The sequence below is a fragment of the Dothidotthia symphoricarpi genome (genome assembly GCF_010015815.1).
Source record: "Dothidotthia symphoricarpi CBS 119687 unplaced genomic scaffold P153scaffold_2, whole genome shotgun sequence".
Lineage (NCBI taxonomy): Eukaryota > Fungi > Ascomycota > Dothideomycetes > Pleosporales > Dothidotthiaceae > Dothidotthia > Dothidotthia symphoricarpi.
The window spans coordinates 1,270,613-1,298,597 of NW_022985009.1; the positions used below are offsets into that span (position 1 = coordinate 1,270,613).

General features: G+C 54.9%; 12 protein-coding genes across 12 annotated transcripts; 4 read left to right on the forward strand and 8 right to left on the reverse strand.

Moving 5' to 3' along the window:
• The first annotated feature begins 334 nt into the window (after positions 1-334).
• Positions 335-1,958, forward strand: P153DRAFT_363107 (ATP11-domain-containing protein). The gene is made up of 2 exons (XM_033667298.1): positions 335-1,713; positions 1,766-1,958. Exon 1 carries the CDS (start codon positions 635-637, stop codon positions 1,640-1,642), a length of 1,008 nt encoding a protein of 335 aa, XP_033528505.1. The 5' UTR covers positions 335-634; the 3' UTR covers positions 1,643-1,713; positions 1,766-1,958.
• Positions 1,802-3,259, reverse strand: P153DRAFT_409533 (uncharacterized protein; the record flags this gene model as incomplete). The annotated part of the gene is made up of 4 exons (XM_033672073.1): positions 1,802-2,103; positions 2,154-2,662; positions 2,720-3,174; positions 3,223-3,259. 4 exons carry the CDS (start codon positions 3,257-3,259, stop codon positions 1,962-1,964), a joined length of 1,143 nt encoding a protein of 380 aa, XP_033528506.1. The 3' UTR covers positions 1,802-1,961.
• A 1,011-nt stretch (positions 3,260-4,270) lies between these two features.
• On the reverse strand, positions 4,271-5,724 carry P153DRAFT_427968 (C-3 sterol dehydrogenase/C-4 decarboxylase-like protein). Its single transcript, XM_033672695.1, has 3 exons — positions 5,117-5,724; positions 4,393-4,941; positions 4,271-4,337 (listed from the first exon to the last, which is right to left on the reverse strand). Exons 1-3 carry the CDS (start codon positions 5,585-5,587, stop codon positions 4,299-4,301), a joined length of 1,059 nt encoding a protein of 352 aa, XP_033528507.1. The 5' UTR covers positions 5,588-5,724; the 3' UTR covers positions 4,271-4,298.
• A 138-nt stretch (positions 5,725-5,862) lies between these two features.
• Positions 5,863-7,338, forward strand: P153DRAFT_419875 (acyl-CoA N-acyltransferase). The gene is made up of 5 exons (XM_033672211.1): positions 5,863-5,891; positions 5,947-6,170; positions 6,249-6,328; positions 6,412-6,812; positions 6,852-7,338. Exons 2-5 carry the CDS (start codon positions 6,149-6,151, stop codon positions 7,051-7,053), a joined length of 705 nt encoding a protein of 234 aa, XP_033528508.1. The 5' UTR covers positions 5,863-5,891; positions 5,947-6,148; the 3' UTR covers positions 7,054-7,338.
• Positions 7,222-8,503, reverse strand: P153DRAFT_280821 (26S proteasome subunit P45; the record flags this gene model as incomplete). The annotated part of the gene is made up of 3 exons (XM_033663099.1): positions 7,222-7,342; positions 7,396-8,239; positions 8,287-8,503. The coding sequence occupies 3 exons, from the start codon at positions 8,501-8,503 to the stop codon at positions 7,222-7,224; spliced, it is 1,182 nt and encodes a 393-aa protein (XP_033528509.1).
• Positions 8,504-8,869: 366 nt separating this feature from the next.
• P153DRAFT_330939 (WD40 repeat-like protein) lies at positions 8,870-10,716 on the forward strand (the record flags this gene model as incomplete). Its single annotated transcript, XM_033665448.1, has 1 exon — positions 8,870-10,716. The coding sequence occupies one exon, from the start codon at positions 8,870-8,872 to the stop codon at positions 10,649-10,651; it is 1,782 nt and encodes a 593-aa protein (XP_033528510.1). The 3' UTR covers positions 10,652-10,716.
• Positions 10,717-10,832: 116 nt separating this feature from the next.
• Positions 10,833-13,330, forward strand: P153DRAFT_330943 (peptidyl-prolyl cis-trans isomeras-like protein). The gene is made up of 3 exons (XM_033665449.1): positions 10,833-10,989; positions 11,043-12,709; positions 12,846-13,330. Exons 1-3 carry the CDS (start codon positions 10,884-10,886, stop codon positions 12,981-12,983), a joined length of 1,911 nt encoding a protein of 636 aa, XP_033528511.1. The 5' UTR covers positions 10,833-10,883; the 3' UTR covers positions 12,984-13,330.
• P153DRAFT_306995 (MFS transporter-like protein) lies at positions 13,158-15,331 on the reverse strand (the record flags this gene model as incomplete). The annotated part of the gene is made up of 4 exons (XM_033664647.1): positions 13,158-13,365; positions 13,549-13,719; positions 13,817-15,092; positions 15,149-15,331. The coding sequence occupies 4 exons, from the start codon at positions 15,329-15,331 to the stop codon at positions 13,271-13,273; spliced, it is 1,725 nt and encodes a 574-aa protein (XP_033528512.1). The 3' UTR covers positions 13,158-13,270.
• Positions 15,332-16,333: 1,002 nt separating this feature from the next.
• Positions 16,334-19,297, reverse strand: P153DRAFT_280990 (kinase-like protein; the record flags this gene model as incomplete). Its single annotated transcript, XM_033663113.1, has 3 exons — positions 16,334-16,476; positions 16,528-19,138; positions 19,244-19,297. The coding sequence occupies 3 exons, from the start codon at positions 19,295-19,297 to the stop codon at positions 16,334-16,336; spliced, it is 2,808 nt and encodes a 935-aa protein (XP_033528513.1).
• A 311-nt stretch (positions 19,298-19,608) lies between these two features.
• P153DRAFT_381306 (uncharacterized protein) lies at positions 19,609-20,399 on the reverse strand (the record flags this gene model as incomplete). Its single annotated transcript, XM_033670034.1, has 2 exons — positions 19,609-20,151; positions 20,241-20,399. The coding sequence occupies 2 exons, from the start codon at positions 20,397-20,399 to the stop codon at positions 19,609-19,611; spliced, it is 702 nt and encodes a 233-aa protein (XP_033528514.1).
• Positions 20,400-21,452: 1,053 nt separating this feature from the next.
• Positions 21,453-24,292, reverse strand: P153DRAFT_372595 (uncharacterized protein; the record flags this gene model as incomplete). The annotated part of the gene is made up of 2 exons (XM_033669407.1): positions 21,453-23,593; positions 23,650-24,292. The coding sequence occupies 2 exons, from the start codon at positions 24,290-24,292 to the stop codon at positions 21,453-21,455; spliced, it is 2,784 nt and encodes a 927-aa protein (XP_033528515.1).
• A 479-nt stretch (positions 24,293-24,771) lies between these two features.
• P153DRAFT_363113 (uncharacterized protein) lies at positions 24,772-27,937 on the reverse strand. Its single transcript, XM_033667299.1, is given in 4 exon segments — positions 24,772-25,355; positions 25,404-27,432; positions 27,443-27,445; positions 27,477-27,937. The coding sequence occupies 4 exon segments, from the start codon at positions 27,896-27,898 to the stop codon at positions 24,885-24,887; spliced, it is 2,925 nt and encodes a 974-aa protein (XP_033528516.1). The 5' UTR covers positions 27,899-27,937; the 3' UTR covers positions 24,772-24,884.
• Positions 27,938-27,985: the final 48 nt, after the last annotated feature.

The following is a 27,985-nucleotide window of genomic DNA, read 5'->3' on the forward strand; positions in this document are numbered from 1 at the left end:
TAGCTACAGACAGCGGGAAGGGAAACGGGCTTTCGGTCACGCAGGAACGTCGATGCAAGACAGCGCCGTTGCATTCAGCCGCCGCCTAGGTACATCACACGTCCCCTTGTCCGTCATGGCCCTTCAACACTCGACAACAACAACAGGCAGAAGTATCGATTTGGAAGCGTGACCCTGGCTGTTTTGGATCTGAGCGCTTTATGCACCGGCGGGCCATGACGAATACGGAGTGCAGCCGCCACATGTCAGATTTGGCAACGGGAAATATGTCAGGCAGTGACAGTGACTTGGGTACATGTGGTCCCGCCCGCCCTATGTAGAGACCCTGCAGCACAGCTATCTCACACGCACAACCAGGTACCACTACAGCAATGCCTTCTACTCTACATCATAGCATAGCATAACATAGCACATCATGAAAAACTCCCAAAACTCCCAACTCCAGTTCCACCACGACACACCCCATCGCGCCCCCCCAAACAAGAAGTGATACCCGATCCGACCAAACCAACGCCCCTGCAAACCCTCCAATCAGAACCCCCGCGGATCCGCCTTACCGCGAACCATCCCACCAAACCACAACATTCCCACTCCACCACCGCCTTGCCGCCCACTACCACACCCAACACCCAACATGACGCTCCCCCTCACCACCCTCCGCCACGCCCTACGCCAACCCCTCCCCAACCCGCGCCTCCTCCAACGCCGCTGGGCCCGCGTCCACGCCGTGCGCCACCTCGCAACCCACGACGCACAAGCCCGCATCACAGCAAAGTACCGGGAGAAACTCGAGCAGCGCGCAAAAGAGCAAGGGTTGTCCGATATCTCGGAGCTGAAAGACGTGTATAGGGAGAAAATTGATCGACTGAGGAAACAAGCCATAGTGCCGGGTGCAACAGGGCCGTTGACACCGCCGCCGTCGCCAGAGCCCGCGGGAGAAGGGATCTTGGAGAGCGCGGCGAAAGCGCAAAAGTCGCCATGGCCGGCTCCCCCGCCTCCGCCGTCGCCGCAGCAGGGGAGGGCGAAATCTACGGCTCCACCGGGCGTTAAAACACTGTCCTCGTTCCTCGACGTGCCTAAGACGCAGGCCCTGCCTGAGAAGGAAATCCAAGCCCTCTGGCGTCTGCGCCACGCTGCGAATCCGCAGTCAATACACTTCTCCGTCCCAGCACACACTTTCACCCAGCTCCTCGAGACCGCGAAACAACACCCCTCCTTCGTGCTGCCGATGCCGCGCGAGGTGCCCAAGGAAGGCAGCAGCAGCAGCGGGGAGTCGGAGACACAACAAGCCGCCGAGCTGCACTATCTGCAATTCGCGCACCCGCATGTTGATACGACGACGCTGCTTTTTACGTCGCTGGGGGAGTTTAAGCTCAGGGGTGAATATGCGAGTCCGCATACGACTGTGACGTTCCATCAGGAGCTTGCGGGGTCGCATAATCTCGTGCTGGGGCAGGGGGTTGTGACGGAGGGGAGGGGTGTTAGTGTGGATGAGGCGAGGTGGCTGGTGATGTGCATGCAGAAGTTCTATGTGCAGAGTGAGGAGGGGAAGGGGAGGGGTGAGCTGCTGAGTATGTTTACAAAGGGGGATACGAATTTCAAGGTTGAGAGGTTGATTGATGAGGCGGAGAAGATTTTGTGAGTGGTGATGGGAGGCATATGTATGATGAATTGTATAAAAGGTATCTGGTGAATGAATATAGACGACGCTACGTAAGTTTACAACATAGAGACATTAAGGCTTTAGCAGCTGCTGATTGTGCAGCCTACTGAACATCTCCGCATTCGCCTTGTGCACGCTTCTCATGACATTATCCGACATACCACCCTTTCACACAACACCGCATCGCTCATGTATTTCATATCGTTCATATCGTCCATATCGTTAAATCGTAAGTGTCTTCCAAATCGTGGGTGTCGTTCATATGGGATGTGTCATGGATACCATCAGTGTCGAATTTTCACTTCGAAACAAGAGCCTTGACGAGGTAATCGTCCTTGTCGATGTATTCGTAGAACTCTGTAAGCTCCGTCTGCCGGTACCACCACACTGCCGGCCACGCGATGTTGCTGCGAAAGTGGCGAACTTGTCCGGGAAGTAGCCTGGATGCATTAGAGTAAGATTCGTACAAAAGCTTGTAAAGAACACATACAAACCGAGGCTGAATCCAAGGCGGTCTTCCTCGTAGGTGTCCTCCACAACACGCCCATCGATATACGGTCCTGTAGACGCCTTCTCGGGATCTTCTTCTTCAAGGTCGTCTGTTGGAGGCAGGAGACCTAACTGGAAGAGATCCTCCTGCAAGTCCATCATTCGCTCCTGGTCTGATTCCAACTCGGCGGGGTACATGGTGCGATCAATAGCTTTATATGCACGGTACTCCCTCGGCCACAAGCAGTGACGACAATAGCCGTCACGAGAAGTTGCTATTTGGCGAGGGCAGGAGCATGAGCGACTGAACGTGATGGAGCGGTCGGTGGCAGGCTTGAGCTCGTAGAAGGTCTGGCACAGGTACGAGGCGAAGTCCGGGGCCACACACGCGGCGTCGTGCATGCGAAGCTTGAAGTGCTTGACTGTCTGTGACTCGACCAGCTTGACGAGGGCCTTGGCTACAGGATGATCATTGAACATGATATCCCATGGACATTTGGCGCCGTAGGACTAGAACAAACGAGTCAGCAATGTCTTGGGTGTAGTTAACAGACAAACGGCACGCACACGGTCAGAAGAGACCAAGACGACGAGGTTCTGCAGTTTGACGGCCCGGCGAGCAATTGCTTTGATGAAGTGTGCCACCCGGTTGGCAGCTTCCTTGGTTGGAGTATCGCAGCGCATGTAGATACCCAGGTCAGTGATCAGATGCATGTACTGCATCTTGATGGGGAACCTCCAGAACATGCCAGGTGAACCATTCTCGCCGGTGCAGAAGACGAACTTGTTCTTGCCATACATGATTGGGAGAGCTTCGTCGTGGTATTTGTGGCAAGTAGCGAGGATCTGCCAGGGGATAGGAATCTCCCTCTGGAACTCATTTGGATCGAGCGGACCAAACGTATTGGCTCCACGGAAGACGGTTTTGGGCCAGACGCTGAGGAGTTCTTGGAAGATCATGAGTCGAATCTCAGTAGGGAAGCGGCGGAGATAGTCTTGCTCCGGCGTTGACTGGCCAGTCACTGTGCGTATGACTAGATCAGAGATAGGGCCGCTAGAAAAAGGAACACCCTCAACTAGAGCGAAACGTGAAAACGCGTCAGACATGGTGAGAGTAGATATGAGTGGCCTATATGCGGTTAGTCTGACGTCCAACTTGGTTTGGAAGTCTGATCACAACTCACCGAATTGAAGCAGCTTGCTGTCAGAGCTCAGTGTACACTTATTGAGTTACTGAATGCCTCAACCCGACACATGCAGATGCGGGGGCAGATTTCAAGTAACTACAACGCTGAAATAATGCCGTCACACTGAACGAGTAACACCTGTGACTTGAATATCAGCAATAGCCTTCAAGAACAGATAACGCTGCTCATTCACGAGTGCGTCGTTTGATGCAACGGCTCATCGTCACTTTGTGTGAGAACGGCAGCACGGCCATTTGTTGGGTCGATGTAGAGTAGAAGCGTACCTCTCAAACACCCGCGAACTCCTTGAAGTACAATAACTGCGAAACGTAACGAAGAACGGAAACGAAGAAGAAGGGAAGTGATGGCGAAAGATGGTGGAGGTGAGAAAGAAAAATGAAATGGTGAGTGAACTCGGCAGACATCTCATTTCCCAGATATGGCAAGCACCACCGTTGGGGCAGGCACGACATGCCTCAATCAGATATTGACCGTTGGTCGGCACCAGAAAGACCATGGTTATAGGTCAGACCTTCATCTGTGTATGAGTTATCTTTTGTGGATTGCTGTAAAACAACCTCGTTTGCATACTTCTTGTACACCCATCTGTTCTGCAAGTAATCACTCGGCTCACGAAGTATTGACTATTCATTCCCTCCAAACACCAGCAACACCACCACCGGGGTGTCACAAAGAATGGCACAACTTTTAGATGTGCTAGCAAGTCACCCTCTTAAGCAGCATGCAGCATCCCAACCGCAAGGTCATTTCTCTTAGAACTCAACATACAGAAAGAACGTTACATAATCTACTTAGAGTACTATCTCCATATGTTTAAGTGAAGATTTGGTCAAGTAACAACGTTAATGTTTTTGTTGTCCTGCTGACATATCTAAAAGTTGTGCCATTTTTTGTAACAGCCCGGTGCCACCCTCATTCCACCTCTACAAGCGCACACATCATCTCTTCACCCGACCATCAATCTGCTTCTGGAAATGCTACAAAACACGCGTCAGTCCCTAACCATCAACACCCCCAACAAAACCCACTTACCTCACAGCTAATCCTCAGCCCCTCCGCCAACCCAACCTTCGGCCTATACCCCAGCACACCCCGCGCCTTCGCAATACTCACATACCGATCCCGACACCCATCGCTCACAACCCCCCGACAAAACATCCCCTCCACCCCCGCCACCCAACTCACACACTCAGCACCCACCCCCATCCACCACGCGACCCCCTCCGGAATCCTGACCTGAAACCGCGGCACATGCCCAAACTCCTTCCACACAGCCAAACACAGATCGCGCATGGGGACCGGCTCGCCGTTCGTAATAAATATTGCCTGGCCCGCCGCGGTCTGCGAGTTCAGCAGGTTGGCGACGGCGAGAACGTGGGCGTCGGCTGCGTTGGACACGTAGACGAAGTCTTGCATGTTGAGGCCCGTGCCGAGGATGAAGGGCGTTTGGTAGGCGGCGATGCAGGCGTGTAGCGCGGGGATGCAGGCTGGGTCGTTGGGCCCGAAGATTGGGGCGCAGCGCAGGGCGCAGGTGGAGAAGTCGTGGGTGTTGGCGGAGAGGACGAGGGATTCTGCTTGGGCCTGGGGAGGTGTGAGTATCGCGCGGTTTGGGGTGTGAGGAGTGGAGAGGTGGGACTTGGGCAGTGGGCAATGGTGTGAAATGGGGTCGTTCAAGTATACGTGTGGTTTGCAAACATAGAGTGCGAACGGAAGAACGAGACGATTCGCGAGTAGATATAAAGTAAATCTCAAATACCTTACTCTCCCCATACGTCGTCTCCGCCTCCCCCGTCCCCCACCGCTCATCAACATTCCTCCAATCCCTCCCAAATTCATCCAGCACCACCGTAACACTACTCGTAAACACCAACCCCTTTGCGCCACACTCCCTACTCGCCGCGACTACATTCCTCGTCCCCTCAACATTAACCTTGAACACTACATCCCTGCCACGCTGCGAATACCTCTTCGCGCCTAGCGGGTACACACCCACGGTATGCACCACAATAGCGGGCCGCGCCTCCTCGACGACTTTCTTGAGAGAAGCGGCGTCGAGGATGTTGCAGCGCACATAGCGCACGAGTTGGGGGAAAGTGGAAGTACCGAGGGATGGGGGGTTGATGTCCAGAACGGTGACAGAGAATCGTTTTGTGGCCAGAAGGGCGGATACTATGGCTGTGCCTAGGAAGCCGCAGCCGCCTGTTACGAGGATGTTTGTTTGCTCCATCGGGGCGTGATGTGGTTGTGGCTTTGTTTCCTTCTCTTGTGTGTTTGTTTGGTCTGGCGAATGCGATACGTTTGTTTATTCTGCTATCAGGGGATCGTATGTTTGGGTTAGTTCTTCTGTAGTCTGGAGATGGATATGATGTGGTAGGGAATCACGAGATGGATATGCAAAGTAGTCGGTCGAATATACGCTTGCCGGATCGAGTCTAGGCTTGCTTGTAGATTCACATCAATCGGGCAAGCCTTACCGACAGTCACACACAATAAATACAGAACTTGAATTATCAGCAACCAAACTTGCCTCTGTAAGCCATCCTTGCTGGATTATAAACATCGTATATATACTGATTCAAACTACAGATTTACAACTGAATCGAACCAAATCGGAAAATTCCAAATTTTACCATTCGCAAATCACTCACTTCCAAGCCAACCATCTCCCACATCCAAACATCCATCTTCAAACCTTTTCTTCCAACCCTTCGAACGAACAAACGATCCATTTCAGGCCAAAACCATCCTTCCACAAGCTCGAAGACTTCCAAGTTTTCAGACAGAAAAAATGAAGATAAACGAACACACCGGTACCTCCCCTTCCCCATTCCCCCCCCCCCTTCTCCCCTTCCCTCCTAAATCTCCCCCCACCCTAACACCCCACCCAGCACTCCTCACCCCGCACCTCCTCCTAGTCCCCTACTCCCCGCACCACGTGCCCACATACCATGAATGGATGCAAGATGAAGTAAATCCCCTCCCCAATCCCTCCTTATCCATCCCTCTTTACGCCCCCCCTCCCTTACCCTTTAACCAACCTAACCAAAAAAGGATCTCCTCACCCAAACAGCATCCCTCCCCCTCTCCCTCGCCGCAGAACACGAAATGCAAGCTTCCTGGCGCTCGGACGGCGATAAACTGACGTTTATAATCTGCGAGGCGCCTCAAGTTCCATCCCTCCCCCAACAAGTTCAATCCCAGCAGAGAAGCAAGATAACGCCAGAAGTCGATGATGCACCGGAGCGTATGATCGGAGACGTAAACCTCTTCCTTTCTCCCGCCGACTCTTCCGACGATGACGAGGGGGGAGATGGGAATGGTGGAGAGGAGGTAGTAGCCGAACTCGAAATCATGATCGCGTCTCCCTCGCACAGGGGTCGCGGGCTCGCGCTCGAATGTTTACTAGCGTTTATTGCTTATCTGCGGCGGAACCTGTCTTCTATCTTGGCGGAGTATGCGGGTGTGAGCGGAGCGAACAAACATGGGCAAAGGGCAAATGGGAGGGTTAAACTAGCGTATTTGAGAGTGAAGATCGACCAGCATAATCTACGCAGCGTGCGGCTTTTTGAGCGATTGGGGTTTGAGCGGGAAGGTGCGGGGGCGAATTATTTTGGGGAGGTGGAGTTACGGCGTCGACTTGGTAGTGAGGATGGAGAAGGAGATGTGGGGGTTGAGGTTGGGTATGGGTTGTGATGATATGTGGTGTGCTAGACAAGTAGAGAAAGAGGGTGGTGCGGCAGAAACAATTTTTCAGCGACTGGAAATCGTGGTAAATCGTACATGAAGATCAAGTTCATGGTTCATACTATCGTGCAGTGCCATTGTTAGGCTGCAATTCCCCACCACCAAGTCACTCCTCCTTTACAACTTCTGGTACTCGAGCTTGCCTTCCAATTTCTTCGACTCGGCCATCTTCCGCACGGCCTTGTTGAAGTCGTCCTGGTTGATTGCGTCTCTGTAGTCCTTGATAGCGAAGAGACCCCTATATAAAAAGTTAGCATGTTGTCATGATATGAAAGAAGATGAAAAACCTACGCCTCTGTGACGATGTTCCGCAGATCAGCACCATTGAAGCCGTCGCTCATCTTGACAATGCTCTCAAAGTCAATCTCGCCCTCGGTCTGCACGCCCGCGGAGTGGATCTTCATGACTTCCAGACGGCCGGCTTCGTTGGGGAGGGGGATTTCAATTTTCCTGTCCAGACGTCCGGCACGTAGGAGAGCGGGGTCGAGAGTGTCGGGTCGATTTGTCGCCATGATGATCTTGGTCTGTCCGAGGTAGTCGAAGCCGTCCAGCTGGTTCAGCAGCTCCATTAGTGTACGCTGGATCTCGCGATCTGCGGATGTGCCTTCTGAGAATCGTCGTCCACCGATGGCGTCGATCTCGTCCATGAAGATGATGCAGGGCTCGTGCTCCTTTGCGTAGCCGAACATCTCGCGAATGAGACGCGCTGACTCTCCAATGTACTTGTCGACAATGGCCGAGGACACAACCTTGAGGAAGTTTGTCTCCAGACTGCTCGCCACAGCTCGCGCCAGCAGCGTCTTTCCGGTACCAGGCGGCCCGTAAAGCAGAACGCCCTTGGGTGGCTTGATGCCTACTCTCAGGAACAGCTCGGGGTTCTTCAGCGGCAGCTCGATGACTTCTCGCAGCTCTCGGATCTGCTCGTTCAGACCACCAATACCGCCAAAGCTGACCTGGCCGGGGTCCTCGAGAGACATGTTGTAGACGAGCGGGTCGACTTCGCGGGGCAGCATGCGCATGATGGTGAGGGTCGTCATGTCGAGGGCGACGCGGGTTCCCTGCTTCAGCTTCACCTTGTCGACCTTTGACCGGCATCCGACGACGTATCTGGGGCCCGACGAGGCTTTGACGATGACTGCGGCGGGTCAGCATGGCTTGGTCAGTAGAGAGGGGATGGCCTACACCGCTCCTCGTCCAGCTGCTTCAGGACCTCGCCTATGATCTGGCCGACGCTCTGCAGGGCCTTGATGTTGTCCTCGGATACGTCAAAGTCGTGCTGCAGGCCCTTGATCTCTAACCGCAGCGCCTTGAGCTTTGCCTCCCACTCGCGCGACTCCAGAAGCTTCCCCTTGTAGCCGTCGAGGGCATGCTCGCGCTCCGGTTCGCTGCTGGCGCTCATGGTGAGGGATGTTGGGACGTGTGTCGATGTGGTGCAGTGGTAAAGCGGCGGCGGCGATGATGGGTAAACAGCCAGGCGAGTGTGCTGCGGCGGGGTGGATGTCGTCCAGGTAGGTAACGTGATTTGCAGGGCCTACTACTGTGACGAGGAAATGGGAAAAGGCGGAAACAGTTTGTGGATTGTCACTGACAGGGCGATGGTGACCGTCACGTCCATGGAGCTCTCTGAGAGGGCGTGCACGAGCCCCCCGAGACGCAGCGGCGCAACCTAAATCCGTCGTGGTTGCCGTCGGCGTCTGAAAAAAAGTTCGCCGATCGTTTCCCTCAGAAACTTTGGGCTCCAGCACCTCCAACACGACACGCAGCCATGTCCTCCTTCTTCACCACGCCCGCCTCGCAGCGCAAGAGGAAGAGGCCCGAAGGAGCGTCCAACGGCCCCAACAAGCGCAACAACGCCCCACGACCTGCCGCGAATGCTCCCCGCCGCACCGAACGAGAAGACTCAATTGAGAGCGAGGAATCAGACGACAATCGCGGAGACGTTTTTGATGAAGAGCTTGATGACTCGGAATCCTCAGACGACGAGAACGAGACGGCGGCGGAAAAGCGCCTCAGGCTAGCAGAGCGCTACCTCGAAAATGTGCGCAACGAGGTCGAGGAAGAGGTGGGCTTCGACGCCGCGCAGATCGACAAGGACCTGATCGCGGAGAGGCTGAAGGAGGACGTCGCAGAGGGCAAGGGCAAGATTTATAAATACATCGCGGGAGAGCTGGACTTTGGGCAGGCATCGCACGTGTTTGGGAAGTCTGGCCTGCAAAAGGCCATCACCGGATGCGCAGTCAGGCTGCCGTATGCGTGGACCATCAGCAAGGATCTGGTCGTGGAAAAGTGGGAGATTGCGGACCCAACAGCCTACGCGCCTCATTCTGACCGTCCGTCCAACGTCACGCCGCGCCGGACGCCCAAGAAGCTCTTCTGGCGCAAGGGCAACAAGAACAAGAAGGGCGAGAGGGACTTCCTGGGCCACACGGGCGAGATCATATCTATTGCCGTATCGGACTCGGGAAAATACCTCGCGACTGGCGACAAGCACGCCCGCCTGATCATCTGGGACGCCGACACCCTCACACCACGCAAACTCTTCACCCGACACCGCGACGCCGTAACATCGCTATCCTTCAGAAGGGGCACCGAGCAGCTCTTCTCGGGCGGAGCAGATCGCGCAGTCATCGTCTGGAGTGCGCCAGAGTCTGCCTACATCGAGACACTGGTTGGACACCAGGATGTCGTCGTTGGTGTTGCTGGCGGGCTCGAGGCGAACCAGGAGACATGTGTCAGTGTTGGCGCGCGAGATCGCACTGCCAGGCTGTGGAAGGTGGTGGAGGAGAATCAGCTCGTTTTTCAGGGTGGCGGCACGGCAAGGCAAAAAGGGATGGATAAGTTATGGAAAGGTCGGTTCGGCAAGAATGTCGACGACAAGGAGAAGCCCACAGACGAGCAGACAAACGGCGTCCACGATGAGGACGACGATCCACCGATCGCCTACGCAGAGGGATCCATCGACTGCGTTGCCCTCCTCGACGCAAATTTATTCGTCACAGCCTCGGACAATGGAGCCATGTCACTGTGGTCTGTTCAGAGGAAGAAACCCCTATTCACGTGTGCCCTCACTCACGGGCGTGACCCTGCCCTCGCCCCGGAAGACATGTCCGCAAACCACGACGCTGCAACAACAGTCAAGAAAGGCCCACGGTTAGCCAGATACGTCACAGCGCTTACCACAGTACCCTTTGCCGATCTCATCCTCACAGCGAGTTGGGATGGCTGGATACGAGCATGGCGTCTTGGGCCGGAGAAGCGCACCATTGAGCCTCTAGGCACGGTTGGAAGAGTTCCTCTCGACGAGCAGGAGGAAGCCACCGCCAATGGGGATGATGTGATACTCATCCGCGGCATAGTAAACGGTCTCTCGGTGCAAGAGCGCGGAGACCGGGGGAAAGACGGGCTTTGTATAGTGGCTGCGGTGGGGAGAGAGCCCAGACTCGCCAGATGGATGTCGGCCAAGGTCAAGAACGGGATCCACGTGTTTGAGGTGCCTAGGAAGGTTGTTGAAAACGGCGTCGAGGATGAATCAGGTACAGAAGCTTAGGGTGGATTGAGCGTGTTTGCATTTCTCAGGCGTGTTGCATCTAGATACCAATACCATCTCGGCATCTAATTTGAAGTTGTTCAGAAATTTTATCTTGCAAGAGTGTCGTGAGATTGCTGCACGTGAGAGCGCGCCATGTCATGTCTCGCGAAATGTTGAACCTCGACTCCAACTTTGAACAACGAAATCACGCCCAACACCCACGAGTCCACCACCCACACTCAATTCAGCCATGGCGTCCAGCGGCTCAGAGTCGCCTTCAAAGATGAAGCGCTCCCGTGCAGAAATGGAAGCCGAAGACGACGCACCCGCACAAGCACAAGCACAAGCAAACGACGGTAATGCGACCAGCCCACACACACGCGCCTACTTTCCCTAACGCAGCCCACAGACGACACCTCCTCAGATGACGATGACTTCGGCCCCGCGCTGCCCTCCTCGGCGCCCAAGAAAAAGAAGCGCAGACTGCCCTACGAGAAACTCTACGTCGCGGCGCTGCCCGGCGCAAACCGCTACTTCAAGTCGCTCATGCACCGCGAGCAGCTCTGCTTCACGACACTGACCCCCTACACCGACTTCCTCATCACGAGCTCCATCGACGGCGTGGTCAAGTTCTGGAAGAAGGATTTCGGCGGTGTGGAGTTTGTTAAGGAGTTTCGCGCGCATGCGGGCGAGATACGGTCCGTTAGTGTGAGTGCTGATGGACGCAGCTTTGCGACGGCTGGGTCGGATAAGACGGTTAAGATCTTTGATGTTGTTACGTTTGATCTGCTGGCTATGCTGAGTGTGGAGTATGTGCCTAAGGCGGTTTGCTGGGTGCATGGTAGGGGTGCGAGTTTTCCGCTGCTGGCTGTTAGTGAGGAGGAGAAGGGCTGGATACGGATATACGATGGGAGAGGCGAGAATCCCGAGCCACTCCATACACTAAAGAGTGTGCATAGGGCGCCCGTCAGTCTGATGTCGTACAACAATGCATTCGACTGCGTCGTCAGCGTGGATCAGGGCGGCATGATCGAGTACTGGCGGCCGAGCGGGACCTTCGAAAAGCCAGACAACGTCTTCAGCATGAAGAGCTCCACAAACCTCTTCGACTTCAAGAAAGCAAAATGCGTCCCCTCCTCCCTCACCATCTCGCCCACCGGCAAGCAATTCTCCACCTTCTCCTTCCCGGACCGCAAGATCCGCATCTTCGACTTTGCATCCGCAAAACTATACCGCACATACGACGAATCCATCGAGACAATCACCGCCATGCAGCAAGCCGGCACCGCAGTCCAACACCTCGAAGACATGGAATTCGGCCGCCGCATCGGCATAGAACGCGACCTCGACACGCCCTCGACCCGCGCGCGCATGAACGTCATCTTCGACGAGACCAGCAACTTCATCCTATATGGCAGCATGTACGGCGTCAAAGTGCTCAACACGCTGACGAATAAACTGGTCAAATTGTACGGGCAGGAAGACACCCTCCGCCCCCTCTGGCTATCCATCTACCAGGGCGCCCCGGAGAAAAAGGGAATCGTGACCGTCGAAATGGCTGCCTCGGAGAACCCCCTCCTCCAGGAAGCAGAGACCCGCGACGCTATGCTCGTCGCTACCGGCGCGGGGAAGGTCCGCTTCTACATGTACACCAACAGCACCGACATCTCGAAATCTCGCGACGTGCAGAACGAAAAGCCCCTCGCTCCCAAAAAATCCGGCACAGCGGACGCCGCCGCTGCCGCCACAGGTACAACAGCGATCCTGCACACTACCTACGGCGACATATCACTCCGTCTCTTCCCCGCCGCAGCCCCCAAGGCCGTAGAAAACTTCGTCACGCATGCGAAGAGGGGGTACTACAATAACGTCATCTTCCACCGCGTTATCCGCAAGTTCATGATCCAGACGGGCGATCCGCTGGGTGATGGTACCGGCGGGGAGAGTATCTGGGGCGGGAACTTTGCGGATGAATTTGATCCCGCGCTGAGGCATGATAAGCCGTATGCGCTTAGTATGGCGAATGCGGGGCCGGGGAGTAATGCGAGTCAGTTTTTTATTACGACGGAGAAGGCTGTGAGTTTATCTTTTTTTTTTCACTTTTTACTTGGGGGTGGGTGGCGGGCGGGTGAGGCAGGGTGAGGGTCGAAAGAAGTAGGGAAGGGAGAAGTAAGGAACTGAGAGTGGACAAATGCTAACAAAATGTGAACAGACGTGGTTAGACGACAAACACACCATCTTCGGCCGCGCGGTCTCGGGCCTCGATGTCGTGCATAAGATTGAGAATACGAAGGTTTATAAGGAGAAGCCCGAGCAGGATATTAAGATTATTAGTATTTCCATATCGTAAGTCGTAAGAAGGTAGGAGGAGATAAATCTGGAGAGAAAGACGAGAGGCTTGGATGGGGGTGTGGAGTGTTTGGGCTGTGTTGGGTTGGGTTGAGGGTGGGAGATTTTCTGGAATGAGTTGAATATGATGGACAGACAGACAGACAAGCTGACAAAGAAGAAGACGTTAAATGGTATTCCGACTCCTCTCTTCTCATTCCATTACTACTCCCTCCACCCTCCATACCTCTCTACTTTCCAGCTCTTTGTCCTCCCCAAACCCACCCCTTTTCCTTTCCCTAGATAGATTCACCAAAACGTCAGTTTCTCCGCAACCGCATCCGTAGCCTTGAAGAACACATTATGCCGATGGAAGAAACTCCTGTTGCGCTTGCCGAAGATGTCTGGTTGTTTGTTAGTTTTGATCCTCACTCGTTTAACGTCCTCCCTTTCTTCGTTCAGAACCCCCGCTGCTGCTGAAGGCCCTCGGTGTTCAGGGCCTCACTACTCCAAGGTGTTCAACACCCTCACTGCCTCGCACCCCTCCCTCCCATCAAGAGAAGAAAAAAAGAAAAAGAAAAACTCACACATAGGCACCGTCAACAAACAAATACCAACCTGCGCGCTCCCAACAGCAATAAACACATTCCTTATACTCCTCGCCTCAACCATCCAATCAAAGCCCTTGAACGTCAGCGCAAACGAGAAGAAGTTCTTAAACACCAGCAAACACGTAAACGCTTCGACCGAGATATCACCTATTCGAATCACATCACATCAGCATACACCCATATAAGCGGTCGGAAGGGAGAAAGCAACGGGACAAGGGAAGAAAAGGGACAGGAAAGGACTCACGAAAAGCATCAACAACATACAACGCGCTCCCCACCGCCCCACAAACCATCCCCACCACAACAACCCCAAAGAAGAAATCAGGCAAAAACCACCCATACCTCCCCGCATCCCCGCTCGTCCACCCAAACCCATACAACCCCACGCCCCCCAGCAAAAGCTGCGGCACAACAAGCAGCATGCGAAACTCCGGCTCATACACGCCGTTATTCCAGCGCGTGAGCACGCGCGCGCTCCAGTCTGCTAGCAGGCCTGTGAGTGCGAAGCCGAGGAGCGCGCCGATGAAGGCGCCGGTGTACATGTATCCGGTTTCGACCTCGCCGAACCAGAGCGGGGGGCCGAGCATGATGGCTGCGAGGACCACGCCGATTAGCACGGTGAAGCCGATTAGTGTGCCTTGGATTAGGCAGGACCAGAGGATGCCGGGGTGGAGGAAGAGGGAGATGGGGCGGAGGAGGAGGGGGAGGTAGCGGGCTTGGGTTTTGCGGCCGGAGAAGAGGGCGAGGGATTGTGTGAAGGATGTTTTTGGCGGGGGAGGGGTGTGATGTTGGGTGGTGGTGTGTAGGATAGCTGTTTTGTCGCCGTGGGGTTCGCTTTCTCCCGCGTTGGTGGACGGCGCGACGGATGCTGGGCCGAGGACGTTCATCTCCGCGCCCTGCACCACGAGCAGATTCCCCATGCTATCAATATCGAACTTCGAATCCCGCGTATACGTCGTCTCGGGGCAGAACAGCACGATAAGGGGCAGCATAGCGCCGGCGAAGATAGCAACGAGGTAGAACGTCCACTCATACCCGACATTCTTACTGATCACACCCACAACAACAGGCGTGAAGAACGCGCCGCCAAACACACAAAAATTCGACACCGCCATGCGCACCCCGCGCTCATGCACATGGTACATATCGCCCACGGACGCATTGACGAGGGCTTCGAACGGCGCCAGTCCCACGCCCTGGAAGATGCGCGCCCACAGGAAACTGGCGTAGTTTTTCCCTGTCGCGCCGCCCCAGATGCTGCTTATCACGATGATCAGCGTGCCGAATATGTACACGTGCCGCTTGCCCCAGATGCGTGCGCTGGGCACGATCAGGAAGCCGGAGATGCCGACGCCGAGGAGGTGGTAGCCTGTGCAGAGGGCCATGTCGGTTAGGGAGCGCCGGAAGAAGATGGCGAGGGAGACTGTGTTTGCGGCGAGGAGGGGGGAGAGGGTTGAGGCGATGACGGAGAGGAGGGAGAGGAGGGCGATGATGGAGTCGCGTTTTCGGATGGGCCAGTTCTGGCGCGGGTGTGTTAGTTTTGGTGGTGGGGGTTGGGAGTGATGTCTGGACGTACGAGGGGGTCGTTAGGATCATCTGAGGGTTGGGGGACGAGCAGGATCTTGCCCGTCTTGTCGTACTTTAGATTCGCATTCCGCGCGACGTTCTGCTCGACTTCCCTCCTCTTATCACTTTGGAGGACTTGCGCTGTCCCGGGGACATGCTTGAGCTTGTGGTCTTCGAGGATACCGAGACCCATAATTGCCCGAGTCTACGAGGATCCAAGTCTGCAAGTTTCCAAGTCTGTGGAGATCAAAGTCTACGAGTTTCCCAGCCTGCTCACGTCCAGGCAGCTCAGTACAGCAGTCAGTCAAACACGTATAAAACGTCGTCGCACAATCAAACCACCATTAAAAGATATATCGAAAGCAGCCGGGACACCGCGCGACGCAGTTACTAGGGGATTAGCGTCACATGCTGCGCGACGAAAGAGGGGAGTCGTCAATATATAGATACACATCACTGGGGCTGACAAGGCTGCGGAGGCGAGCCGGATGCGTGGGCGATCCGGGGGTGGCGGAGACTAGGGCGGTTGGGTGTCGTTCCCTGCTGATCAAGAACTCAGAATATGCATGTTTCACAACGAAAGTCAAATCCTTTGTGATTTGTGCAAACTTGAAGCTTGATGGGCTTTTAGACGTTGGTCGGTATTTCTGTGTACTGTATAATCGCGCCGTCTGTCGGTCAATAACAATCAGAATCACATGGTTTCAAGAGAGCTCTCAAATGTTAATAATGACGATAACAATAACGATAACAATGCGATATTCAATCTCAGCCCACTAGGTATATCCTCCACCTCTCCACCTCTGCAGGTCTTCTCAATCTAGGCAAGCCGCACAATCCAAGACCAGATCAGATCAGATCAGAAACAAGTACCCATAACCCCCGATATATACTAGCCCACCACGAATGCCAAACATGGTAAACAAGAAAACCAGGTCAAACGCCAAGGACATGAAGGCGCTATACAGATTCCTGGTATCATATGCAAATGCATGCGTTTGCGCCGGTGCCTGGGGAAAAAAAGACATGCAAGCAAAACATTAGAACTGACGTGAAAAGCAAAGGGAAACACACGAAACTGTGGAAATCAAAGAGGGGGGTGTGACCTAAACGCCCCTTACAACCGGTATGAACGCCGAACATGGAGTGTCGTAATTGTGTGTGCTGATGAACGCTGAAAATGATGCAAGTTCATTTATCGCGCGTTTCCTAGAGATGAGGGCGAGCGACTGGTGGGATACGGCGATGGAGCACCCGTGACTGAAGCGCGTTTCTGAGTCTTCTGCAGCTCAAGCTTCTTCTTGAGCGAGCGGTGTCGTCCTTTCATCTGTTCAAGAACTGTCAAATGTTAGCAAACCTTTTCCTGTGTATTGGAACTGGCAAACTTACGTTTCTGAATTGACTGTCTGTCCTCGCTCTCTAGTCCATTGATCTCCTCGCCATCGAGCTTACGACTGGAAGACTCATCCTCCTCTTCAAGAATAGCCTCAAGCATCAGAATAGCGGTCCAGTAGTTGAGGTCGCAGCCTGCCAAATCCGTGCCGACAAGCTCGTTCACAGCAGCCGTCCTGCTCATCTCGAGAGCTCGCTCGTACATGAGCTTCTCGGCCGTGACACCAGTGGCGAGAAGAATCGTCTCAGCAGTCCCAATCGTAGTCGCAGAACCTGAGGCAGCTGACAGGTTCTGGGGATGGCTTGGATGATCGATTGGGAGTTGCTGTTGCGCTTGCTTTAGCTTGCGAGCAACAATTTCAGACTTGATGCAGCACTCGTTGAATCGGTCTCGAACCCAGGATACAACGCGGTTCAGCCGGTCAGCATATGACGCGGCGCGACTGGCTGCTTCGGGGGATGTGTTGCGTCGATTCCGGTTCCAGTAACTTCCGGTGACGTCCATGGCTTTGTTGAGCATAGCAAGTGACTTGACGTACAGGACCAGCGCTTCCTCGGAGATGATGAGTATCGTCTCAGGTGTCAGGTCGTCATCATCGTCATCCTCTATCACGACACTGCTCGGCTTTCGTGCGATTCCTGTTGCGCCTATGCCGAGACCCTGATCGCTGGGGGCAACCGGTACCAGTTGTTTGTACTTGACTTCCGCGAAGCCATAGATGACATGACTCAACTGCGCCAGCTCTTCGATCTTCTTCACAGTCGTCGAGTCCTCATCTTTGCTGACAGTCTTCCCACCATCCCCTACGAGTAGCAAGCTACTTTGCGCCGTAGGATAAGTAGGGAAGGCGGCGTAACCCAGAGGCGGTGACACGCCTTTCAGCACCGGGGGTGAGAGTCCAAGACCACGGATATTCACCATATTCATAGCCTTCGAGAGGGCCGAAGTTGCACTTTCAAAACTGGGACGATACTGTCGTCGAGGCTCATAAGACTCAGTCCGATGGTGCAAGAGAGTCGGCTTCTGCTGGATCTGTATAGCTCGCGAGGGGATTGTCGCTCCAGTTGCGGAAGTTGGCGATCCTTGGGTTGTCGCTCGTCGCTTGAGAGCACCATCTCGGTTAACTAGTCGATCTCTTTGCGTTTGCGGGCTTGCAGCAATTTCATCTGCCAACGCATCGATCTCTACGCGGCGCTTCTCCACAAAGACGAACCCCTCGTCGAGGGCAGTGTCCTGCGCAGCTCGGTCCGCGGCCTCTTTCATTGCGCCTGCCTCCGTCTTCGGTGGCATACGCTCGCGATCGAGATGCTCTTTGAGCGCAGATGTTGACGGGGGCGGCCCATCTCGAGAGAATCGGCGTCGGTGTCCAATCGAGTTGGGGTCTTGCAGAGGCGCTGGACGGCCAGGCGCAGTGAGAGCAGTGGCAAGCACTGGACGTCGCTGTTCACGTGAAGGAGCGCGTTCCTCGATTGGGTCTATTGGGGTATTGCTTGCTCGTCGAAATGAAGAGGTACGTCGCGGAGATGATGAGTAATCACCAGACAGAGGTCGAGAGCTTGGTCGTGATGGCGGCGTGATTCCCATGCCAGTTGTGTCTTTCGGCGAGTGCGAATAAGGGCTCTCCGTAGCCCGTCGCTCAATCACCGGCATCTTTTGCACTCGCCTGGGTGGCTCCATAGGTCGCTCCGGCTCCGAAGCCTGCAGAGATAGTGGCAAATCCTCGTCAACAAGGCCTGGGATATCTTCGCGGATCACAGGGTCGGCGAAGAAGCTTTCGTAGGACATGCGCTCGGTGGGTTTTCGCTTCAGCAAAGCACGGATGAGATTCTTCATGGCCCTACTAGAGATGATATTCTCTGGGAACCTGATGTGATCCTTGCGTTCCTCGATCTTGCGCAGCAACTCGACATGATTATTTGCCCGGAACGGTGGTCGAGCGCACATCATCTCGAACAAAACAGTTCCGACAGACCACAGATCAGCCTTGGCATCGTACTTCTCATAGCGTAGGATTTCCGGGGCCATGTAGAGCGGAGATCCACAGAGGGTTTCGGCCAGAGATGTTGTTGGCAGAATTCTAGCGAAGCCGAAATCAGCAATCTTGAGCATTGGCAGTGAATCTATTCCGAGTGCAGGGATCAGCGAGTTCGCGTCGGCGGCCAAAGGCATGCGTTCGAGTGTACCACTTTGCGAGTAGTACATGGACGACGGGTTCAGCAGAAGGTTCTGGGGTTTGAGGTCACGATGGATGTAATTCTTCGATCTTAGAAACTCCAGAGCACTGGCCATCTGCTTTGCGAAATGCCGGACGATTACTTCGTTCAATCCACCCACGACCGGATTTGGGTACTTCTCGATCATGCGCTGGGTCTGTGGGTGATTGATGAGATCTGCACGTTTCTTGATGAATGCTGATAGGTCCCCAAGTTCGCAAAACTCCATGATGATGTGCATGCGGGATGGCGTTTCGTGACAGTCGATGAGCGAGACGATGTGTGGGTGGTGCAAGCTTCGCAGGATGGTGATTTCGGATACCAAGTTGTCCTTGAGCTTCTTATTGAGCTTATTCATGTTGACGGACTTGATGGCTACAGCGGCTCGCTTCTCCTGTTTTCAAGTTAGCCCTCGTTCCCACTCACATTACACCAGCTTCCAAATATGAACGCGACTGGTCTGACGGTAGATGGGACGAAAATAGAGAGTGCTGCGTACTATGTGTATGCCTCGATAGACCTCCGCAAAGCTCCCTTTGCCGATATGATCCATGCGCTTGAACTTCCCGATGATCTGCTCAGACGATGTGGACGGTGCCGGCGACGCTCCCGACCGGCGCGGGGCGTACGGATTCGAACTTGGTGTGGCCATGTTGGCGGTGCTGGCTGACCAGCCTGGTCCAGTCCTTTCTCTCTCTCAGTGCGTGCCCAATACTCGGCTACCAGTGCAGATGCGGATACAAAATGCCAGTGAGGGCGTCGCACATGGACTGGCAGAGGCGAAGAAGCGTGGAGGGTATACGATGCGGCGTCGAACGTGTGGTGGGTAATATTTATATCGTCGAGTTGTAGACTTCTAGGATATCACGTCGCTGCAGATCGCTGGTGGCGCGTCGTCGTGTCGTTGAGTTGTGAGGGGCGGGCGGTGAGACGGGGTACCGAGATGGCAGGCCTCGAGGCGGATTTGATGGTGGATGATAGACGGCGGATAGACAAACCAGCCCAGAAAAGCAAAGGCGAGGTTGGCGGTGCAAGGGTGGGAACAGGATAAACAGACTGAGCAGGTAGAAGAGGCGGGCGAGGGGGAGTAGAGTAGGTAGAGGAGACACGAGCTGCGAGTGCCGTTGATGCAGCGAGGCCGCTGGGAGTCAAGTGGTGGTCTGTGCAGAACGCGCTAAAGCTATCTCCGATAAGACAGTGAACTGCAGACGTGACTAGATGTTGGATACGGACACGCCCAGCAGGCCAAAGTACCGAGTTGAAGAGTCTGGGAGCTGCCCAGGTGTTCTTCTCTTGCTGCCCTTCCTCGTCGTATCTGGGCCATCCCGTGGCGCTGCGTCGGCACGGGCACCCCACCACCCAGACAGCAGCCAGGAGCCATGTCATGGGACCACGGTGAATGACGACCTAGCACGCAATTCGCCGTGCTCTCGCGCCCTGGGGTGACGCAAAGAGATTCCTCGAATCCTTTGCCCCAGATCACCTCCAACAGGCACCTGGAACGCATACACGGGCGTCTGCAAGTTAAGCGTTGCTGCCTCGCGCGATGTCGAGCGTCGAGCGCGTCGCACATGTGCGCCAATCGCAAGCTTCCCCGCCAACGCCGCCTTCACCCTCAGGCAGAGCTTATCGTGGGGTAATCCGTCTCCTGCCATATCTGTCGTGCATGTATTCTTGATAGGCTGAGGACCACCTTGGATACACTCTCAACAGAACAGGCGCATGTCGATAGCTACTTACGGGAACTCGTGACGGTGATATGGATTGAATGACGCCACTCCTTCAGTTCAGATACGGGAGAGCAGAACTAACGGTGCCCTCGACACACTTCATTGTACCGCCAGACAACTACAAACGCCCTCACCTGGATCATGGTAGAACGAGTCACCCACCGTAGAACGAGTCACTTATGGCATCTTGGTCGGCGTGCGATCGGCAGCAGGCAACATGTCTCATTCAGCCTCATGCCAAGTCCAGCTGACTAGGCGGCTGTCAATGCAAAATGCAGGACCGAAGGTTGAGTAGATACGTACTCTTTCAGGTACCTGAGATCTGCAACTAGGCAGAAAGGTTTATGTTATGTAGACTCGATTTATAAAGAAACAGATTGGTTATAGGTAATTGCCCTCTCATATATCATACTCAGACACCATCTCTATCTTGCTGGAATGGAGTATCAACATCCGGACATCAACCCTCTGCCAAAGTCTTCAAACATACACGTACACACACAGACACAAAGCACAACATCACTCCCCACATCATGTCCCTCAGTTCCTCCACACTACGTCACCACCAACACCAGCCCCTGCAGCAAAACATCTCCCAAACAAAGCACTTACCCATCCACGTGAACCAAGCAGCGCACATGCCCTACCCGCAAGTCAAGTCAAATCCAGCCCAGCAAGAATCTCATGGCCCCATAACCATCACCATGTACAAGAAAGCAGGACTTGAGCATAACATGATTCCACCAACCCACGCGCCTGCATCGCGATCTCAATTCCCCTCTCACGCTGAAAAAGGACAACAGCACAATACGGCGTGACATATCATGACATCCCCTTGAACACGCTCGACACCAGCCGGCCCAGGGACCTTGAAATTACACGCGAGAGTGAGACATGCACACGTCATATTACCCATACGAACTCTGTTCCTGCATCACACGTCTACACCCCATTACCCACAAACCACCATGCCAAACCCTACAACCCCACGCCCCTAACAAGCACCCAAAGCACAACCGGCACAACCACATTATCATTCCCGCCCGTCAACACCGCCTCATTCAGACTCGCGCCGGCCGCACAAAGCGCCGCTTTCCCCGTGACCCACAGCGCATCACGCACCCAAGTCTGCGGCCGTACGGACCCATCACCCCAGCCGACATACAGCCACGCCTTGCCGAACAGTAGACCAATGGTGACGGCGACGGCGAACGCGAGCGAGCCTTCGAGCGACTTGCCGCCGCCCCACGGCCACTTGCGACGCCCGTAGCGGCGTCCGATTAAAGAGGCAGCCGCGTCGCCCATGCCGACGCAGACTACCCCCGCGACCATACTCACATCGCGGGCCGCGACGTCCCAGGCGGCCCAAGGCGGGTCGCCAGTACGCGGCGTGCCAGCGAGGGAGAGCCAAAGCGGGATGGCGCAGCCGATGAGCAGGAAGATATGGCTGACCACGACCGGGCCGCGAAGATCCCTACCATCAACATAGGGAGTGAGGAAACGCGCGATTGGTTTTGACAAAGGGGGGAGTTGGGAGGCGCGGATCAGGTCTAGGAGGAGGAAGATTGCGAGGACGAGGGCGAGGGCTAAGGCGACGAAACACGGGTCAATGTAGATTGTAGGGAGCAGCATGGCGACCATAGTGCCGTGGAAGACTTTGCGGCGCGTGTCGACTTCTACGATTGCGGAGAGGGAGAGGACGGATAAGAGGCCGAGGGCGATGGTGAGGAGGCAGTAGCTGCTTAGCAGAAGGCGGGTGGTTGCTTCGCCGAGGAGGAGTTTGCGGATGTGCTCTGCTGGGGCGAGGGGGTGGGGTGGGGCGGAGCTGTCGAGTATGGGGGGGAGCGGGATCCAGAAGTCCAGGTCCCAGTTGAAGACTTCCCAGCGGAGGCGCTGGATGTTGCCGAAGAGGTAGCTTATTGCCCAGCCGAAGGGCTCGTGGGAGTGCAGCGCGTGGGTGCCGATGATGTGGCGGATTGGGCCTAGGATCATGACGACTACGACGAGGTAGAAATAAGCTGCATACACCCATTTTCTGATCGTTGCTTGGGTTGGTGTGAGGGAGAGGTATGACTGTGCGATGGACTTTGAGCGTTTGCGGTGCGAGTAGCGATGTGTGGAGGTATGGTCTTCGGCAGCGAGATTGGGCAGCGTATTGCGCCGTTTCTGTGCGGGGATGCTCGACTCGCTGGGCTTGCCATTTTGTACGGGTTTGCCGTTCGTTGAGGGTTGAAGCTCCTGATCGTTCCCCATGTACGTACTACTCCGCACTGGGCCCACCTTCAAGCTCTTCGTCTGCTTGAGCGAATTCTGCCGCAGTAACGGATTATCGTCTGCATCGCTATCGGAACCAGCAGCGTGCTGTTCTCGCTTCGACCTCAGAGTCTCGTTCAACACCTGCAGGAATGACTGCTGTGCTTGAACAATCTGTCCCACGCGTCTGAATCTCCAACGTGGGATACGAGCAAGCGCAACACCCCACTTGAGTACCTTCCCACAAAGCACGAAGAGTCCTATCCCGCCGAGCCACGTGAGTGTCTTCAGGATCCCCATCTGGGGAGAGTCGGAGAACAACAGCATGTTAATAAGCGCGATAGACAGTAGATGTAGCTCGGTGGGGAGCAGACTGGTCGTGGTGAGGTAGTATAATGGTGGAAGCAGAGCTTGGTGGAATGGGAAGAGAATGACTAGCAGCTCAGGATCTAACCCCTTGTCTGGAGGAGGAAGCTTCAGCTTGTACGGTGTCAACGCTGATAGTCTTGACGGTATGTCTGTGTTTTCTGACGCGATCAGGGGCAGAATGGACACAAGCCAATGGACGCTCGAGTACCCCAATGTTGAGCTCCCAAATGGGATGAGCTGTGGTGGTAGTGCTGCCAGTCCAAGAAGGATGTTCGGTAGCAATGGTTTTTGGTATGTAGCGAAAAGGGATATTGATATCAGAACGGGTACTATGGCGGGGTACAGTATTGGAGCTGGATCGAAAGCAGCTGGTATTCGTATTTGCTGTCGAAAGCGAAGATTCGATGGCGGGTTTCTTCTCCGTGAGTAGTAGAGTAGTCGCAGGGGATACACGCCCAAAGCAACGGCCATAACCATGGCATGCGTACCTAGTTCTACTGGCCACAAATTAGCAATTGTCCACGTCGCTTCCTATCCACTCCCATGTACCCACCTCTATGCCACTCCAGCAGCTTGTCCCAGCATCCGCACCCACGAACAGCGAGTATGCTTATACCAGCAAGCAACACCGTCTCCGACGTTCTCCTGACAAGCTCATTCCGCCGCCTCTTGAGGTACTTCTGCCTCGCAGCCTTAGCCTCCTCATCCGTCGGCGACGTCTCCCCCCTCACGGACCCCTCCCTCTTCTCCTCAAAATACACCTTCGCATACGCGCGCCCCTCGTCGTCAACTTGCGAAGGCGTCAACAGCGGGCTAGCAGCACCATCGTTCCCCGAACCATGCTGATCGCGTAGACCCTTGCGCGGGCGCAACGGAGGGGCCGGAAGCGCTTTCACAAGCCCATATCCCTCGTCGTCCGCCTCAGTCCCGCTCTCGCTGGGCGACTGCGAGGCCCGTTTCCTGCGCTTCCTGCCGTCTTCGTCGGAATCTAGTGCGCACTCGGAGGCGCGGAGGGGCGTGCGGATGCGCGAGGCATTGCGGCTGGTGCGCGCGCTTGTGGGCTGTGTGCTTCGGATGTCGTCTCTATGGCGAAGGTAGGGGTGTGGAGACCGACGGAATTGCTCGAGCACTTCGACTTCGGGTCCCGCCGGCGCGTCTGCATGGCCGTCTGGTGGTTCCGAGTGCGTCATGGTCATGACGTGTGGTTCCGGCTCTTGAAGACAGCTTGTCTAGGTACTCGTATAGTTCGTGACGGTGAAAGGTAATTGCCCGGCCCTGATGCCTGTCCCAAGCGCAATGTGTGGCGTGCGCCGCAAAAGCAGTGATGTTCAGCGAATTTGTTGAGCCTCTCGGAAGCCTTGCGTGAACGAGCGGAATGGATTGCAGCGAGATGTCAATTGCTGCGAGGCACCAAGGGAATATTAATTGCAGCAAGGCAGAAAGAAATAGCGGCGAAGACAAAGTAAACGCAAATGTGTCAACAGCCGCATAGCCTCAATGTCAGCGTACCCAGCGCCATGGACGCGACGACCTGGTCTCACATGCTTTTCGGCAGCAGCCTGACTGACGCATGAGAATTGGCTGACGTTGCCAATCCCACCACCCTGGCAACTGCATCGGTTCCCTTCGGAATGCGTTCCGCATTAGCACCCCATCATCCTTCACGACGTCTTGAACTCAATGCATAGTATGAGGGAATGCTTGCTCGTCTTTGACGGAATTTATATTGTACATACTCTTATGAACGCGCATGCATCACACATCGCCAGAGAGTGGAGTGTTCAACTACTACAAGTACTTTTGCTCCTTCAACCAGGACTTGACGTCTTCCGAGTCCCGCTCAATCCAGGCAGCCTTTGCGCTAATCGCATCGAGGCTCTGCGACAGCGACATGTCGAATCCCTTGGTGCTCTTTGTAGCAAAGAACGCCTTGATGTCCTCGATGTGTTCCTGGTGAGTGAAGCTTGAAGTCGTGATGGAAACGACGGAGCTCAACATGCTCAAGCTAGGAGGCAGTCTCTTCTCGAGTTCCTCCCAGTTCTCCTTGACCCATTTCCAGAGCGCGTTGCAGCCCTCTGGGTGCGATCGGAGAGCAGATAGAGGAAGGTAGATGTCCTGGGCCTTGACGTCCTTGCTGATGGAGAATGCCAGAGAGCGCTGGATTAGCTCAGGGGACTTGGCACGACCGAGTGATCGAAGAGCCGTGTTGCGCTCATCAGCTGTTGGAGCGTGGATGGCTTCGTTAACAATAGCGTCGTACTGTAAAACGTTAGTATGACATTCTTGTAACGGAACGAACGAACTGACCTCTTCCGTGCCACCACTGGACAGGACGATGGCGTACACGCTACCACGCAAGTTGGGATGGATTGCCGACTTGTCGCCAGCCTTGAACTTGTTGAACATGTCGAAAGAGGCCTTGACGATCTTCTCGTCGCCGGAAATACCAACGGCGCCAAACATCATAGCCTTGAACTGCTGCTCGATATGTCCATCCTCATCACTGAAAGTCCATCCCAATTCGTGTGCCTTGTCGCTGCACAGATCAAGCTGGAACTTCTTGAGAGCATCCTTGACCTCTTGCGGCTCGAACATCCATGCGCCGCGGAGCGTAGCAATGCGACCAGTGATTTCTTGCCAAACCACGAATTCAGACTCACTCTTGAAGCTGTCAAGAAGCGAAAGGATTCCCGACGTCTTCTGATAACCCGACGCAGCCAAAGAGCCAGCATCAGCAATCATGCCAGCTCTGTCTTCAACGGTAAGAAGACCCTCCTTGGCGGCAAGACCAAGTTTGCGCAGTCTTTCTGGCGAGTAGGAAGTACGGTAGAGACCGGAGTGGTCAGCGTTGAGCTTGAAGAAATCCAAGTCCTTCAACTTCAGGTCGGCTTCCCGCTCGAAAAGCGTGGCGTCCTCGTTGACGCCCTCCTTGGTTCGAAGAGCTAGAAAAATCGGGTAGAGGGTCTGATCTTCCTCTGGCTTGACGTCGGCGGTCCGCAGGAAACGGTTCTGTTTGAGATGGATGGAGTCGGAGCCCTCGGTGACAGTCACCACGGGGAATCCGACCTTCTTAGTCCAAATGTCCATGACCTTCTCGACATCCTTACCACTAGCATCAGCCAAGGCTGCCCAGAGATCACCCGTCTGGGTGTTGCCATAAGCGTGCTTCTTTAGGTAGCGTCGAATGCCTTCCATGAAGACGTCCTCGCCAAGATACTTCGAAATCATGCGGATGACACTGGAGCCCTTGGAGTATGAGATGGCATCGAAGATTTGGTTGATCTCGTCTGCGCGCTTGACCGGTACTTCAATGGGGTGGCTGCTACGTAGCGAATCGAGTGAAAGAGCGCCAGCAAGGTTGTCCGTAACGTAACCTTCCCAGACCTTCCAGTCAGGGTAGAAGACGTTGCATGAGTACCAGGACATCCATGTCGCGAAACCCTCGTTCAGCCACAAACCATCCCAGAAGTCCATGGTCACCAAGTTGCCAAACCACTGATGCGCAAGCTCATGCTGCACAGTCTCTGCAACCCGCTGCTTGACAGACGCACCGCTGACCTTCTCGTCTATGAGAATGTCCACGACGCGGTATGTTACTAGACCCCAGTTCTCCATGGCGCCAGCGCTAAAATCAGGAATGGCAATCATATCCATCTTGGGCAGCGGGAAGTCACTGTTGAACGTCTTCTCGTAGAACTCCAGGGTCTTCGCAGCGAGCTCGAGCGAGAAGCGGCCGTGTTCAATGTCCTTGTCCTTCGGTGCATAGACTCTGACAGGCACTCGGAAGCTGTTGGTCTCGATGTAGTTGAGCTCTCCGATGATGAACGCCAAGAGGTATGTCGACATGAGCGGCGTGGGGTTGAAAGTGACGGCCTTCCTCTTCCCGCCTGTGACCTTTGAATCCACCGTCTTCTCAGACGCCACGTCCATGTTGCTCAGGCATGTCATCTTGTCGTCCGCGATGAGTGTGACGGTGAATTTTGCCTTCAACGCAGGCTCATCGAAGCAAGGGAATGCCCGCCTAGCATCAGTGGGCTCCATCTGCGTCGTCGCCAGGTATGTGGTCGAACCGTCCTCTGCCTTGAACGATGAGCGATAGAAGCCCGCCATATTGTCGTTCAAGTTTCCAGTGAAGACCAGTGTGAGCTTGGCCTTGCTCCCGGTGGAGATTGTCTGGTCGAAGCTGACCTTGGTCGTCTGCGAGTCTTCATCGTGGGAGAGAGTCGGGGAGCTCGAGATGGTCTTCTCATCCGCGGTGACTTTCGCCGAGTGGATCTTGAGGTCGTTTGTGTTTAAGGATATCGAGGTGCTGTCTTCGGCGACGTCTAAGCTGGCGGCGTGTCAGCAAGCAGCTTATGCCGAGTCTGTGCAGGTACATACTCGATGACCACAGTACCCTCGTATGTGAACGTCTCAAAGTCTGGCTCGAGAGTCAAGTCATAGTGCAGGGGCTTGACGTTGGTGGGCAGGACCTCGCGCGCCTGCGTAATGTCCGTCGAGGAGTGCTCCTCTGCGCCAAAGTGTCTGCACATGTTTCTTCGGTGGGAACAGTGCCGTACAGGAACGAATGGAGTGTGTCGAGAGGGCTTAGGTGTTCGTCGAGGGGTGATGTTTGGTAGTCGAGCTGGGGCGGCGGGGTAAATGCTGGCGGCTCTCGACGTGTGCAGCAAGCTGCGGCGAGGGTTCAGCGGCGAAAGAGCGGTGATGCTGGACAAAGGCGCCCTTACCATTGTCACCGACCGTGTGCCCAAGGCGGCATAGTCCGCCCTGCGCAGACCAACATTCTGCCTGAAGCAACGCATCTACTCGTCTTCTTGTAGGTACAGCGGCCCTCAATTGGTTGTTGGTGGTCCAGCAAGGGCAGAAGATTGCATCACGGCGTGCCAAGT

Bases quoted from the DNA above. Each gene is read 5' to 3' on its own strand.
- P153DRAFT_363107 (XM_033667298.1), top strand. From the start codon at position 635: ATGACGCTCCCCCTCACCACCCTCCGCCACGCCCTACGCCAACCCCTC.
- P153DRAFT_330943 (XM_033665449.1), top strand. From the start codon at position 10,884: ATGGCGTCCAGCGGCTCAGAGTCGCCTTCAAAGATGAAGCGCTCCCGT. The intron at 10,990-11,042 runs GTAATGCGACCA...CGCAGCCCACAG, and splicing joins ACAAGCACAAGCAAACGACG to ACGACACCTCCTCAGATGAC. The intron at 12,710-12,845 runs GTGAGTTTATCT...AAATGTGAACAG, and splicing joins TTATTACGACGGAGAAGGCT to ACGTGGTTAGACGACAAACA.
- P153DRAFT_419875 (XM_033672211.1), top strand. From the start codon at position 6,149: ATGAAGATAAACGAACACACCG. The intron at 6,171-6,248 runs GTACCTCCCCTT...CACCCCACCCAG, and splicing joins GAAGATAAACGAACACACCG to CACTCCTCACCCCGCACCTC. The intron at 6,329-6,411 runs GTAAATCCCCTC...TAACCAAAAAAG, and splicing joins ATGAATGGATGCAAGATGAA to GATCTCCTCACCCAAACAGC.
- P153DRAFT_427968 (XM_033672695.1), bottom strand. From the start codon at position 5,587: ATGGAGCAAACAAACATCCTCGTAACAGGCGGCTGCGGCTTCCTAGGC. The intron at 4,942-5,116 runs GTATTTGAGATT...ACACCTCCCCAG, and splicing joins CGACGTATGGGGAGAGTAAG to GCCCAAGCAGAATCCCTCGT. The intron at 4,338-4,392 runs GTAAGTGGGTTT...CGTGTTTTGTAG, and splicing joins GGCTGAGGATTAGCTGTGAG to CATTTCCAGAAGCAGATTGA.
- P153DRAFT_363113 (XM_033667299.1), bottom strand. From the start codon at position 27,898: ATGCGTTGCTTCAGGCAGAATGTTGGTCTGCGCAGGGCGGACTATGCC. The intron at 25,356-25,403 runs GTCAGTTCGTTC...AACGTTTTACAG, and splicing joins CCAGTGGTGGCACGGAAGAG to TACGACGCTATTGTTAACGA.